Source organism: Hemitrygon akajei, chromosome 19, assembly GCF_048418815.1.
Source record: "Hemitrygon akajei chromosome 19, sHemAka1.3, whole genome shotgun sequence".
NCBI lineage: Eukaryota > Metazoa > Chordata > Chondrichthyes > Myliobatiformes > Dasyatidae > Hemitrygon > Hemitrygon akajei.
Genome location: NC_133142.1, coordinates 67799163 through 67814741, shown reverse-complemented (window position 1 = coordinate 67814741; position 15579 = coordinate 67799163). Strand labels below are relative to the sequence as shown.

Genomic DNA, 15579 nt, shown 5'->3' with positions numbered 1-15579 from the left:
GATGTGGAAACTATAGAAAGGGTGCAGAGGAGATTTTCAAGGATGTTGCCTGGATTGGGGAGTATGCCTTATGAAAATAGGTTGAGTGAAGCTTGACCTTTTCTCCTTGAAGTGATGGAGGATGAGAGGTGACCTGATAAAGGTGTATAAGATAAAGAGAGGCATTGATCGTGTGGATAGTCAGAGGCTTTTTCCCATGGCTGAAATGGTTGCCACAAGAGGACACAGATTTAAGGTGCTGGGTGCAGAGGAGATGTCAGGGGTAAGTTTTTTACTCAGAGAGTGGTGAGTGCGTGGAATGGGCTGCTGGCAACGGTGGTGGAGGCAGATACGATAGGGTCTTTTAAGAGACTTTTGGATAGGTACATGAAGCTTAGAAAAATAGAGGGCTATAGGTAAGCCTAGTCATTTCTAAGGTAGGGACATGTTTGGCACAACTTTGTGGGCCGAAGGGCCTGTGTTGTGCTGTAGGTTTTCTATGTTTCTAATTTTTGTTTGACAGTGCTCTGTGGCACCTTTTGCCTTGACAACATTAGGCAGAGAATGTTACAATCGAAAAAGGATATCACAACATTTTTTAAAATACCAGAAATACTCAGGACGGCTGGCTACATCTATGGTAAGATAAAGAGAGCTAATATTACTTCAGCATTTCCAGGGCCTTCCGTATTCTTTTAAGTTTTCATGACAACCCTGTCTCTGAATGCTCTTCCCCAGCCCTTACCCTGAATCTTCTGTCTTTCTTCTACTTTTGTTCACAGCCTTCCATTTCCTGACTTTACCACTGACATTTCTCACTTTATCAGTAACTTCTCATTACTTAGAACACTTTGATTAATCTAAAAGAAATGGTGGTCACTGAACAGCTTTCCTGACGTAGACAAGACAAATAGTAAATGAGTTGAAGTATTTGCTCATAGCATGGCGGCCAAACAGTAATTTGAACTATCTAGATCTATTGCTGAAAAGCATGGCCACCAGGAAAAGGAGATAAGAAATGAAGGATGAAGATAATTTCGATGAATCTATCTAGTTACAGTCTACTTCCAACAGGAACATCATTTTTAAAACAAAATAGGAAATGTGCCTAAAAATTAATTTCCACTCTTGAATTTTCAGTTATATTCTGAGAAAAAGGATCAGGAGGATTCAAAGTTCTTACCTACACATGTTCCTGTAATGTTCTGAAAACCAGGCATACATGAACAAGTTAACTTTCCTGTCTTTTCTTCTATGCACTGTGTGTTTTCTCCGCATTGCAGGGCCTTGCAAGCAGGCATCTCTGCAAAACGTCAACAGACAATTATCGTCAACCTTTTAGCATTGAATTGAGTAATAGAACATGAAAGGAACCAAATGTCCCACCAGATCAGTAAGACAAGTTCTTTGAAATTTGTGCTGTTATATGCCATTAACAAAATAATCACATTGTTCATGAAAATAAATGGGGTCCAGGCTATTCTATTTAATATAAAAGATAAAAAAGTCAACCTGGATTTATTTTAATCCCAAGATGTTACACATGAAGCACACGATCTCTTACAACAAGATTTTGCTGGTTCTTTTTTGTTTTTGTATAATTATTGTGCCGAAGGGTGCTGGTAACAAAACACATTATTTCCCCATTTTAGGCAGTCCTTCAACCAACCATTTCCTATTTTAAAGTTCATTCTACATCCTTCTTACAATATCCCTCTATTTCTTCATATGAAGGACATTAAATAAGACTTTCCATATCAGTCTCAAATTTAATGAGTTGGAATTTACTTGGTACATTCATCAGAGGGAGAAGAGAGAGTTTCCAGCTCATGGGTCTACATATATTTATTAAAAGAGTCTTGAGCACCAACCTGATGTGAATGTTTCTACTACATCATTATACTTAAATCTCATTAGTGCTTTCTAGTAAGCTTAAATTAGGCAGAGTAACCCCTGCCATCCTTCTACAAAGATTAAAATCAATTATTAACAATTTTTGGTATTTGGGGATCCAGTCAACAGGAAAGACAGTGTGGGAATTAAACAGGCACTCAAAGGAATCATGCAGCTTATTCTGAAAGGTACACAGTTTAAAACAACTTAACCAGTGGAAAAAAGGAATTCATAATGGTGTTAATAAAAATGTTCTCTCAGATTCATTTAATAATTGCAACCATTTTCCCCCATTCATTGGCCAGTGATTATTGCCTAACCCTAACTGCCTTTGAGAAGGTGATGACAACCAATTCCATCTCTCTAAATCACTGCAAGCCTAGTAACTTAGTGATTGTGCTACTGTACCCCATTCAAAAGCAAAATTTATCAGTGTAAAGTAGACATTATCCTGTTTTCTGTCAGTTTCCTGATAGGTTAACATTGAACTGAGCAATAGAACACAAAGAGGCAGTGGCCATGCCTCTAAATATGAATTTTAAATTCAACCTCCGCTAAGAAAGAATGCTTACCTTGATCACATTTTGGCCCAGTGTAACCAGAAAAACAAATGCAGCTTCCATTTCCAGTAATCCCATTGTTGCAGATTCCATGTATACATTTGCATCCTTTAGATAAACACAGCCAACAATAGAGTGAAACATGGTGAATATTATTCTAAGCATTAATTTATTCTATTACCATCACCAATTTCCATTTGCACAATATTATGTGCACTTCAGACAAGCCTTTACCTTATTATTCTCCTAAGTGACACCATTTTTAAATTCATAGCTATTGCTATATAGCACAATTAGGTTATCAATCAGAGATCAAATTCTAAGCAGTAGACTACATTATGGTTGACCTAAATAGATCAGGGAAAGAAGAGTTTTGATCACCTATTTACAGGATCAAGATTCTACTATTAGATTCAGAGCAAATGATAAAGCAATTTGAGATTACATCACATGGATCTGGCAAGACACAGCCTCTTGTAACACCCTGAATACTCTATCTCAGGGGTGTCAAACTCATTTTAGGTCACGGGCCGGATTGAGCAAAATGCAGCTTCATGCGGGCCGGATCAGTCAGACGCGTGCGAACGCAGCTTTCGTTGCCTCCGTTTTCTCAGCCTGCTCTCATGTGTCTCAGTCTCTGCTATAACTACAAAGTGTTTCACTTTACAAATTCCGTTTCTTATGAAGAAGACTGCCGAGCAAGACTGCCGAATAAACACTAAAAACCCTGAAAACCTGGTACCTGAATAAACTCAGCATTAGCCATATCATATGCCATAGGTGCTTCGATTACTGGGGCCAGCTTTAATAGTAATTAGATATTATCTCGCGGGCCAAAGATAATTTCCTGCCCGCAGGCCTTGAGTTTGACATATATGCTCTATCTTCATCTTTTTGGACCACATATAAACAGCCTTCAGACCAGGTTGGTTTTCATTCAAAAGCTTTCACATCACACTCGGTCAGCCTCGTCATTAGGACTGCAAAGTCTCACACAGGGTACCTGCCTCAGTATATCCTCTTAAAGTAAATTGCAGCTGTCATGCCAGCTGTCCTTTCGACCTCTTCAACCTCCAGGTTTCAACCCTTATAATTCTGTTCATGACATCCTCTTGAACATTTTGCCCCAATTTGCCTCCTCAACCAATGTGGCACCAGAAAACCATTGCAGTCCTTCAGCCAAAACCATCAACTTATCCAATGTCTAAACACTCTCCAGACCAATTCCTCACTGGCATCCCCTTCGCAACAATCTCCAACCAATTTGCCGCCCGGTCTCCTGGAGCGTATAATTAATCTGAACTATAATCAGATCATGTGACCATCTGATATTGGTATCAGATATGGTAACTGGAAAATTGTTCAGCTCCTTAATCCAGGCGATCATAAATTTCAACAACTTTTCTTTTATTTTCCTCTGAAAAATACATTGTAGGATAAAATAAAATCAACAATGCCTGACCACAAGTGGGCAGAAAAGGAAGTAACTTGCATTTTTTGCTGACTTTCTAACCCAAGGACATCTCATTACACTTTGTAGCCTAAAGATATACCTTTGGAAGATCAGTCACCACCAGATAATCTGTAGTGTTAAGGAGAAATCAGTGGCCATGATACCATGCGAATTTCCCTGCCAGAGACACAGGATAATTTACAGCCCAGTAAGATGACAGACATTGCCTTGTCTGAAAGCGGGCATGCTGGCAGTGTAATATTGCATAAAGAATATGCTGCCGTAACCATGCACGGTAGAGCATTTCAAAGATACAGTCTGTGTGAAGAAATTTCACCATCACAGACCCAAATGACTTTGCCTTTAACCTAAGATGTGACTCCTGGGTCGACACTGCTAGAGAAGGAACAACTGCCCTGCATTCAGCCTGTTGAGACTGTAAACATTTTATAAGTTTCAGTGAGATCACTTTGCATTTGCCTAAACTCCAGAGAGCATAGGCCTATCCTGCTCAATCAGCCCTTTATAACGGCAAACCTGCCAATCCTGGAACCTGTCTTATGTGCCAGTTTATGCCAAGGGCAATCAACATGTGCCAGGACCTTTAAAAAAATTATAACTATCGCTCCTCTATACAGTATGTTGATTGTATCTGTAATGATTCTATTGACTGGGAAGTACTGGCAATTTTAAAACAGAAACCACTAATCAGCAAATCAGTCAACACCTGTAGAGAAATGAAAAGAGATTAACTTTTCAGGCAATTGATCTTTCAACAGAATGTTCAGCATGTGCAGCAGATTCTACGAGACATGAGACATGTGCCGATAAATAGTATTAAACCAAAGCACAAAATGACATCCTCAACATTGCCAAAAGCTCTGGTTCACCAAATCAACATCAGCAGCTGTGTTACTGTTGGAATGAAAACTGAATCAGCATGAAACAGGCCCTCAGCAGGTTGGGCAGCATCCGTGGAAACGAGCAGTCAACGTTTCGGACTGAGACCCTTCGTCAGGACGTTAATAAACATTGACTGCTCGTTTCCATGGATGCTGCCCGACCTGCTGAGTTCCTCCAGCGTGTTGTACGTGTTGCGTTGACCCCAGCATCTGCAGTGTACTTTGTGTTTATGAAACAGGCCCTTCTGCCCAAACCATCCATGCTGACCAAGATGTCTGTCTGAGCTAGTCCCGTATGCCCGACTTTGACCAATACCCTTCTAAAACTTTTCTATCCATGTATATGCCAAAAATCGCTTTTAAACATCAGAATGGTAGCTGCCTCTACAAGCTCTTTAACATCAAGATTAAGGCCAGGAGGCTGAAAAGTAGCAAACAGAAAAACAAGTGCCTAGAAATCTAATTTTTTTTGGGGGGGGGGGGTTGTGTAGCATGTGCCATATCAGGTCCCCCTCAAAAAGAAAAAAAATTGTGAAACTTGTAAGAAGTCAGATACATAGCATTGCTTGCATGTTTTCCATTAAGTACCAAAATACAGCTTACAAGCTGTCCTGATAGGACCATCCCATGTACACTGCAGCTGCCCACACTTGATTGTACAGCAAGCAGAGAATGGTTTCCACCTTGAATGGCACGCAGGCCACAAGCAGCGACACACACCATGGAGGGAGAGAGAAATTACAGCAAAGTGCTTTCAGATATTCTCAGAAGGGACACTGAAGACTCCCAAGTGAGTCCAGGAAGAAGGTTGTGTACGCCAGTGTTGGTGGGGGGGGAGTGGGGTGTGTAGAAACACCTGCCAGAAATACCCTGGATTTTGATCTTGTCAGTGATGTTTCCAGTTATCTCCTGGAAACATCACTCCTTGATGGAACAGAATTGTAGGAAATTACATTGACGTCACCAGATGAGCTCCACGTTACCCCATTGAGCGTATTTGCATCCTGTAACTTATAGACTCCCACACACCCAACTCCAAATCTCAAAGGCATTTGCTATACTCACCCTATGCATCAGTCAAGTCTTTAAATGTAAGATAACTTATTGTTTATTAAACACCCTCATCTCCTCTAATTGGGTGACACCAGTGGAAAACAAAGGGGAAACCAGGGTGGTGGGAAAGGGTTCTCTCTCAAGTATAGTGTCTCACCCGGCTGGAGGCAAGGCCCTGTATACCGAGAATGAAGGGACCACAAGTGAGGTAACATGGAATCTGCCCGGTATGCACTGTGTCACAGTTTCATGGTGAACAGTATGTACCTCTATAATGATAAAAAGTATAAACCTTCATCACCATGTACACTGCTGCAATGCTATAAAGTTGCTTTGGCATAGCTTTGTGATTCTGAGGAGATAAGAACATAAGATATAGGAGCAGATTTAGGCCATTAGCCCATCAAGTCTGCTCTGCCATTTCATCATGGCTGAGCCATTCTCCTGCCTTCCTCCCATATCTCTATATGCCCAGACTAATCAAAATAGACACTTACTGTTTCTTTACCATTTTTACAGCTAACATTTGAGTAGGATGAGGAGGAGAGGGCTAAAGATAATGGCTAAAGAATGTAATGATAGCTGCCATCCACGATATTACCTCATTAAATGGCACTACGGTGGATAAGCAGAAGGATTTGTGTCACTTTAAAACTTATCAGGCAACAGGCACCAGAACTTGAGTAATGTGAGCAGGAACCAGCTAGCAGTCCTTCAAGCCCACTGTGCTATTCATCAAGATCAAAAGTTTAACATTCTATTAACTTAGGACTCAAACTCCCTTTCAACATGTAAAGAAAAGTCATAGTGGTTTGGTACTGGTTGAACCTCTGGTGTAATGAGGTTAATGGCATGCCATTGGGGTCAAATGACACAGTCATAATGGCTAGTTTTAAGCCATTGAAGAATAATTTTCAAATAATATTGAGTACTTCTCTAATGCAAAGCACATGAATGTGAACTATAGTAAGTAAATCTCCTGCCATTCCGGCCCTGTAATGAATAAGTATAACATCTGATTTTAACTTGATTCTTCTGACGTACTGAGCTTGCTCTTCAAAGTTTTTTAATGATTCTCTCTGAAAGAGATTTCCTCTTTCAATTCATCTCCCAAACACATACCTGACAAACGGCTAACGAGACAGCTGGTATTCCAAGATGCAATAGATACAATGGTGATTACTGACTACCGAGGTCAGTATTAAATAGTCTGACCATTCATAACACTAGAGGAATGGATCCCACCTCAAGGAAAGTAAATTGCATATAGACTTCAGAGTGCAAGAACACTTAAAGCGATTTGCAACCCTCAAGTAATTAGCGCTCTGCAATATATTAATTTAATAGGAACTAGGGTTAACTCCTTAACATGCTACAAGCAGAGCAAACAGACCTGAAAAGCAACAGAAGGAAGAAGTTACACACACAGAATGCTGGAGGAACTCAACAGGTCAGGCACCATCTATGGAAAGCAATAAGTCGATGTTTCAGGCCAAGACCCTTCATCAGGACAGGACGAAATGTCTTCACCTGAAATGTTGACTGTTTATTTCCATCCAAAGATGCTACCTGACCTGCTGAGTTCTTCCAGCATACTGTAGTGTTACTCTGGATTTCCAGCCTCTGCAGAATCTCTTATGTGTATGTGCCTCATTATATTAGAGTATTCTGGAGGTAAATGAAACAGGAACATGGGGAAATTTGCAATATTTTTGAGAAGTGTCTCTCCGTATGAGAATGTTGAACACCACAGGCACACGTTCTCTCTGTCCCGTGTAGAATGAGATAGTCTCAGAACTGTCCTTGAGAAAATTCTTGTTGCAGCATTAGGTACCTTCAATGCCAAATCTTTCTTCTGCTGGTGCTTTTGAGGGGAACTCCTATGGGACCATGACTGTAATCAATGGCAGGCTTGGCTTTAAGGAAACCAGCAATGTTTGCAATTCCCAGTGCACAAGATGCTACCTACTCACTAAAATCAATTTCCTCACTAATCAAAATGAGAATTGGTTTCATTAATGCTTTTGGAGGCAGCAAACTGCAAAACATGGCAAGGATCAACAGCAGCTGCTTTGGATTGATCTTGAGGCTCAGAAGTTGAGTCACTATCTCTTTGGCCTCCACAGTGGAGCAGCCCAGGCCAGAGCGCATGGCCAAAAGTTGTCCGACAAAATGTCACAAATTTCAACCACTGAGGACATATTGATTTGCTGCTTATTGAGATAGATGAAGCATATTGCATCTAACAATAATCTCTGAGGGCAAGGACTGTGAATATGGATCCTGTCCAGTGGTCTCTGATACCCACTGGAGTCATTATAATGCTTCAAAATTGCTTCCAGTGATGTAACCAGTGTATCGGACACTATTGACACATTAGATTCCAAAACATCCATTTCCTGCTACTTCATGGGCCATAGGAATGTTGGGAGGTGTTGGTTAGATGACAATAGTCTGCTGGAGCTGGGAACTATAATTTATGTTGGGAGGAACTGAAACACACATTGCACAATGACTGACATGGGGAAATTTTGCCCAAGAATGACAAGCATAATTTATCCTAGAGTGAATTAGCTTTGGATCATAGAGCACTGAAAGAAATAATATACCATATAACTTCAAAGCGGTGGTGCTCTTCTTCAAGTATATATTGAGCTTTTTTTTGGAAAATGTAGTTGAGTACTAGCACGAGAGGTAAGAGTGGATCAGACTTTGTCTACTTCGCCTAACCAAACATTCTAAACCTGAACAATTTACCTCTTAACTTCACTGCCTCCATATAAAAGGTTTTGCTTTCACTGAACTTTACACTTGTTTTAAAGTTATTTTTCGTATGTGATGTTTCCCATTTCCCACAAAAGGTTATCAATTAGCCCCATGTTTTTCGCTCCCCAGATGCTTCCTGATTGACTGAATGTTCCCAGCATTTATTGTTTTCATTTCTAATGAATGGAGGTTGTCACTCCATTACTTTCTTAACGGTTATATTAATAAACTGAGTATTGTTCATTCCACACTCAGGCAGGAAACCAGAGGCTAATGTCTCAGGCTCCTTAATTATATTTACAAGAACACATTTTTTTGGGTTTTTTTTCCCCTCAACACAATGGTAGACTCAAAGATCAAAAACAGAGTGACCACTAAGAGACTGTTTTGTGCTATGTTGGAGCAATAAAATCACAGTGAAACTAACTGCCCCATTTTCTTTTAGTGTGTGTTTTTTGCCAGCTAAAATTCAATCAAACTTGTGCTTCTCATTAGACTTCAATGGCAACCATACCTCCAAAGATGGACCTTAATCTCCCTTACATGGTATGGACACGAAAGATTTTCTTAGGCTTGAGCTCCCTTTACTTCACACACCTGGTCAGTACATTTCAAATGCATCTATTTTGAGGAAAAGGCGGCCAGAAGAGGCTGCAGATACTGGAATATCGATCTAAAAGCAATATGCAGGAGGAGCTCAGCAAGTTAGGTAGAATCTATGGTAAAGAAAAATAGACAGTTGATCTATTAGGTTGAGACCCTTCATCTGAACTGAAAGGTTAAAGAGCAGAAAGCCACTATAAAGAAACAAGGGGTTGGGGTGGAGCAAGAGCTGGCCAGCCCTCTACTTTGCCTCTTTATGCTTGCCTTCTTCCCTTTACTCTCAGTTTAGATGAAGTGGATGTGAGGGGTAAATTGCCTGCTATGCTGTGTCCTTAAGCAAGGTCACTGCTGTTGCTGCAGGCAAGTGCTTTGAAGTTTAGGTTTTGCCTGCCAGCATTTTGACTTGAGTTTTTGCCATCCCGCAGATTCCACCATCTACCATTGATGCCTTTTTTGCTGAAGTCTGGGATTTGGCACTGACTAACCTTCCTGAAGTCCTGGTAACTCTACCTCAGCACAAGTGCCAAATCCTAGTGGATGGAAATCCCATTATAAGGCCTTCAGAAATGAATGAGAATGGCCAATTTATCAAGCCGCACCACTATCAGGTTCAACAACATTGCAGACGGGATAAACATAAAATCTCATGGCCTACTGACACAAAACATACATGCATGCAAGGGGAAGAGAAGTGCAAATATCTACTAAAGAGGCTCCTGTCCATACAAAGCATCCAGTGAAATCTCAACACACTTTGCCACTTCAGCAGCACATCCTGCCCTGAATCTGAAGGGATTAAAGCCATTCTAAATCGTGCTATCTCCATTCTCCTCTAGGTGTTGGTTGGTTTGTATTCTACACAGTTAATATCTTAACTGAACATTTCCAGCAATTTCCAACTCATTATTTATCTTCTTTGCTGTGGGGGAACTCTGGTCTCGGTTTCTGCTAGGCCCAAATGACCTAGGCTGCTTCTGAGCCAGCTGATAGACTGGTCCTCAAACAGGGACAAGTAATCGGCTCTGACACTGTCTGGCAGATGCCCACTTCCAGCCAGGAGTACACTTACACTTGCTCTCTTGAAGTCTCAGTGGCTGACAAATGAACACACCACGACCCAACTTCTTGGCCTGTGCTTACTTCAAGGAAAACTTAGGGATCTGTGCCCACAAATCTCAGCAATTTACAGGTGGCTCAGTGACATGCAGGATCAATTCCCTTTGCTGCCTGTATGTCCTCCTGTGACCACGTGGGTGTTCCAGTGCCCTCCTGTATGCGTGAGCTGTGGGAATGCTACGCTGGCACCGGAAGCGTGGTGACACTTGTAGGCTGCCCAACACAATCCTCTCTGATTTGATTTGACGCAAACAATATAGGTCACTGTATGTTTCCATGTATATGTGACAAATAAAGCTAATTTTTAATCTTTATTCTATTTAGATTTTTCTCAGGAACTTTTCATTGGCTCATTACCTGTAAGGCTGTACTACCTGGTGCAGATTAACTTGCAGGCAAGGAAATCTGCCCACTCCGATGGAGTGCACGGAGTTAAAATAATGAAAATGGATGTGCACATTGTTTCAACTCTCTTTGGATAAAGCCTAACTAGTTCCAGATCCACCAGCGAGCTTTGACAGCCAACATCCAAGCCACAGGAGGCTTATGGCTATTGACTGCAAGCAGAACTGAGGGGCAGAATGAGGCCAGCAAAACCACGGTGTGAAGCAAACTAAAGACATGCAATGACAATAATTCCTTTGTCTGGAGAACCTGGTCTGAGCTCTGTTTCAGAGCTTAGCTGGACATAGCCTAGTTCCATAATCCATAGGCCTGTGATCATGTAGAAGATGACTGGAAGTCTGCAAGGTAGTAAAAAGATGGAAAACATCTGCAGTAAATGGTTTTCAGCAGTAAAAATTAACCTAGCCTATATTTAAAACCACTACTTCACAATCAAAGCTTGAGCTCAAAATCTAGATTTATACCTCACAGAGCAAAGAGGAATGTGAACTATCAGTGGTAATATCCATCAGACGAAGCATTAAACAGAGAACCCATATCCTTTCTCAGGAGGATGTTATAGATTCCATGACTCAATTTTAAGATGAAAGAATTAACTTCTCCCAGTGTTCTAATTCTCATTTCTTCATCAACTCCTTCAATCAGATAATCTGTTCATTATTTCACTGTTGCTTGGGAAGATTTGTTGCCACATCAAAGTTCAAACTTCAAAGTAAATTTATTATCAAAGTACATATATGTCACCAAATACAACCCCGGGATTCATTTTCTTGTGGGTATACTCAATAAATTCATAATAGAATAATAACCATGGAAGATCACACCAACTTGGACATTCAACCAGTAGGTAAAAGATAACAAAGTGCAAATATAAAAAGAAGGAAAATAATAGTATTAAATAAATATCAAGAACATGAAATGAAGAGCCCTTAGAAGTGAGTCCATAAGTTGTGGAAATATTTCAATAATGTGACAGGTGAAGCTATCCCCTGTAGTTCAAGAGTCTGATGGTTAACGGGTAATAACTGTTCCTGAACCTGGTGGTGTGGGTCCTGACCAGGCTGGTGGGCGTCTCTGATGATGGTTGCTGCTTTCCTGCGACAATGCTTCACATAGATGTGCTCAGTGGTGGGGAGGCTTTACCTATGATGGACTGAGTCATATCCAATACTTTTTGTACGATTTTCCATTCAAGGGCATTGGTGTTTCTCATGTGAGGCTTCAGTTTGTTATGATCTCTTTAAGATACTGTGAGTTCTTGGAACCACTCTTTAAATAAAGTTATTTCCTTGCTGACAGAAATGGGTATTAACTTTGACTTTCCATTTGAACTCTCACATACCATTGCTGCATCCCTTGGTAAGCATTCTTTTGGGATTACCTCTGTCCACCAACACCTCGTTTTCTATGACTTGACTCAACAAGCTCTTAAAAATCAAATGAGAAATATAAATGATTTGTTTTACACAATGCTCTTTATAAAGAATTCATTTAACAAGTATGGACTGTCATTAGCTCCACAGCATGAGTTTGTCTTCAAACTGCATTCAGATATGCTGCAGACACAGAAGCCTACTGATGCTGGAACCTGAAAACTCAGCAAGCAAGGCAGCATCTATAGAGGGAAATATTTCAGGCTGAGACCTTCATCTCAACCATAAACTGTGACTGTCCCATTTCCTCCATGGTGCTACCTGACCTGCTGAGTTCTACCAGCTTTTTAAGTGTTGCTCAAATACTGTATGTTGGCTGGAAAGTGCTGACAATGGATCATATAGGACATAGGAGCAGCCCATTGGGTCTGCTCTGCCATTTCTCAACCCTCTCAGCCCCATTTTCCTGCCTTCTCCCCATAACATTTTACAGCCTGACGAATTGAGAACATCTCAACCTTTACTTTAAATGATTTGGCCTCCACAGCCATGTATGGCATTGCATCCCACAGATTCACTACCCTATAGCTAAAGAAATTCCTTTCATCTCTATTCTAAATGGGTGTCCTTCTATTCTGAGACTGTGTCCTCTGGTCCTAGACTCCCCCCATTATAGGAAATATCCTCTCCACATCCACTTTATCTAGGCCTTTCAATGTTCAATAGGTTTCAGTGAAATACTCCCACCCCCCACATCCCCACCCCCATTCTTCAGTACAGGTCCAGAGCCAACAAATGCTCTTCATATGTTAACTCTTTCATTCCTAGCATCATTGTTGTGAACCTCCCCTGGACTCTCTCCAATGCCAGTACATCGACTCTTAGACAAGGGTCCCAAAACTGTACACAATATTTCAAGTGTGCTCTGACCAATGCCTCATAAAGCTTCAGCATTACATCTTTCCCTTTATATTCTAGTCCTCTCAAAATGAATACTAACATTACATTTGCCTTCCTTACCATCAACTCAACCTACAAGTTAGCCTTGAGGAAATCTTACACAAGGGATCAAAAGTCTTTTTGTATCTTGGATTTTTGAACTTTCTGCACATTTAGAAAACAGACTATGCCTTCATTCCTTCTAACAAAGTGAATTATCATACACCTCCCTATACTATACTCCATCTGCCAATTATTTGCCTATTTTCCCAGCACGTACAAGTCCATCTGTGGATTCCCTGCTTCCTTAACATTACCCCTCCCTCCACCTATCTTCGTAGCATCTGCAAACTTGGCCACAAAGCTATCAATTCCATCATCCAAATCATTGGCATGTAATGTGAAAAGAAGCAGTCCCATCACTGACCCATGTGGAACACCACTGATCACTGGCAGGCAACCAGAAAAGGCCCACTTTGTTCCCACCCTTTGCCTCCTGCCAGTCAGCCAATCTTCTATCCATGCTAGTATCTCTCCTGTAATACCATGGGCTCTTATCTTGTTAAGCAGCTTCAGGTATGGCAGTTTGTCAAAGGCCTTCTGAAAATCCAAATAAACAACATCCTCTGACTCTCCTTTGTCTATCCTGCTTGTTATTTCCTCAAAGAATTCCAACAGATTTGTCAGGCAAGATTTCCCTTTGAAAAAACCATACTGATTTTGGCCTTTATTAAACACGTGCCCCATCCATAATGGATTCCCAACATCTTCCCAACCACTGAGCTCAAGCTAACTGGCCTCTAATTTCCTTTCTCTTACCTCCTTCTCTTCCTAAGTAGAGTAACATTTGCAATTTTTCAGTCCTCTGAAACATTCCAGTATCTAGTAAGTCTTGAAAGCGCATTAGTAATGCCTCCACAATCACTTCAGCTACCTCTTTCAGAACCCTGTGGTCTGGGCCATCCAGTCCAGGTGACTTATCTACCTTCAGACCTTTCAGCTTCCCAAAGACCTTCTCCCCAGTAACATCAACTACACTCACTTTTGCCCCTGACATTCTCAAATTCCTGGCACACTGCTAGTGAAAATTAACACAGAATATTTAGCAAGTTTGTCCTCCATTTTTTGTCAACATTACTACTGCAATGTTGGTGGGTTTCCTTACATGAACTACTTGCTTCAGGTCCTTCCGTAACATTTCTATAAGATTAAGGACAGGACTTTGACTCGGCCATTCCAAAATACAAATTTTGTTCTTTTTAAACCATTCCGTTGTTGATTTACTTTTGTCTTTTGGATCATTCTCTTGTTGCATTATCCATTTTCTGTTAAGCTTCAGGTAATGGACTGCTATCCTACCATTCTCCAATAAAATATCTTGATACTATTTTGAATTCATTGTTCCCTTAACAACTGCACGCTGTCCAAGCCCTGAGGCAGCAAAGCAGCCTCAGACCCTGATACTCCTTTCACCATGCTTCATAGTTGGGATGAGGTTTTGGTGTTGGTGCGCACTGCCCCTTTTCCTCCACACATAGTGATGTGCATTTCTTCCAACAAGTTAAACTTTATTTCATCTGTCCACAGAACATTGTCCCAGAAGCACTGTAGAACATCTAGGTGATCTTTTGCAAACGAGACATACAGTAATGATTTCTTTGAAAGCAGTGGTTTCCTCAGTGGTGTCTTTCCATGAACACCATTCGTCCTTCAAGGTTTTTCTTATAGCGGACACATGAACAGACACTTTAGCAAGTTCCAGAGATTTCTGCAGGTCTTTTGCTGTTTCGCTTGGGTTCTTTTTCACCTCCTTCAGCACTGCATGTCATGCTCTTGGTGTGATCTTTGCAGGATGCCTACTCCTAGGGAGAGTAGCAACAGCATTGAGTTTCTTGCATTTGTAGACAACTTCTCTTACTGATGACTGATAAACATCCAGTCTTTAAAAATGCTTTTGTAGCCTTTTCCAGCTTCAAGCATCTCTACAATTCTACTTTTAAAATCCTCCAAAAGTAGTTTTGTTTGAGGGATGGTGCACGTAAACAGATCTTTCTCAAGAAGAGCAGGCTCTGTCAGTAACCTGACTTCTGATGCCACGTGTCGGTTTGCCACTTGATTCTGACATCACGTGTCAGTTTGCCACTCGATTCTGATGCCACGCGTCGGTTTGCCACACGATTCTGACGCCACGTGTCAGTTTGCCACTCGATTCTGATGCCACGCGTCGGTTTGCCACATGATCCTGACATCATGTGTCAGTTTGCCACTTGATTCTGATGCCACGTGTCAGTTTGCCACACGATTCTGATGCCACGCGTCAGTTTGCCACTCGATCCTGACATCATGTGTCAGTTTGCCACTTGATTCTGATGCCACGTGTCAGTTTGCCACACGATTCTGATGCCACGCGTCGGTTTGCCACACGATTCTGACGCCACGTGTCAGTTTGCCACTCGATTCTGATGTCATGTGTCAGTTTGCCACTCGATTCTGATGCCACGCGTCGGTTTGCCACATGATCCTGACATCATGTGTCA

The 15579-nt window shown here is 41.2% G+C and overlaps 1 protein-coding gene across 2 annotated transcripts in view; it reads right to left on the bottom strand.

Annotated features, from left to right (window-relative positions):
• stab1 (stabilin 1) overlaps positions 1–15579 on the bottom strand; it is a 347363-nt gene that overhangs the window by 307059 nt on the left and 24725 nt on the right. For both annotated transcript variants that reach the window (XM_073072696.1, XM_073072697.1), the window contains exons 6-7: positions 2445–2540; positions 1163–1282 (exon numbers count right to left, since the gene is read on the bottom strand). In XM_073072696.1, coding sequence (XP_072928797.1) covers positions 1163–1282; positions 2445–2540 — 216 coding nt within the window. The remainder of the gene's footprint in view (positions 1–1162; positions 1283–2444; positions 2541–15579) is intronic.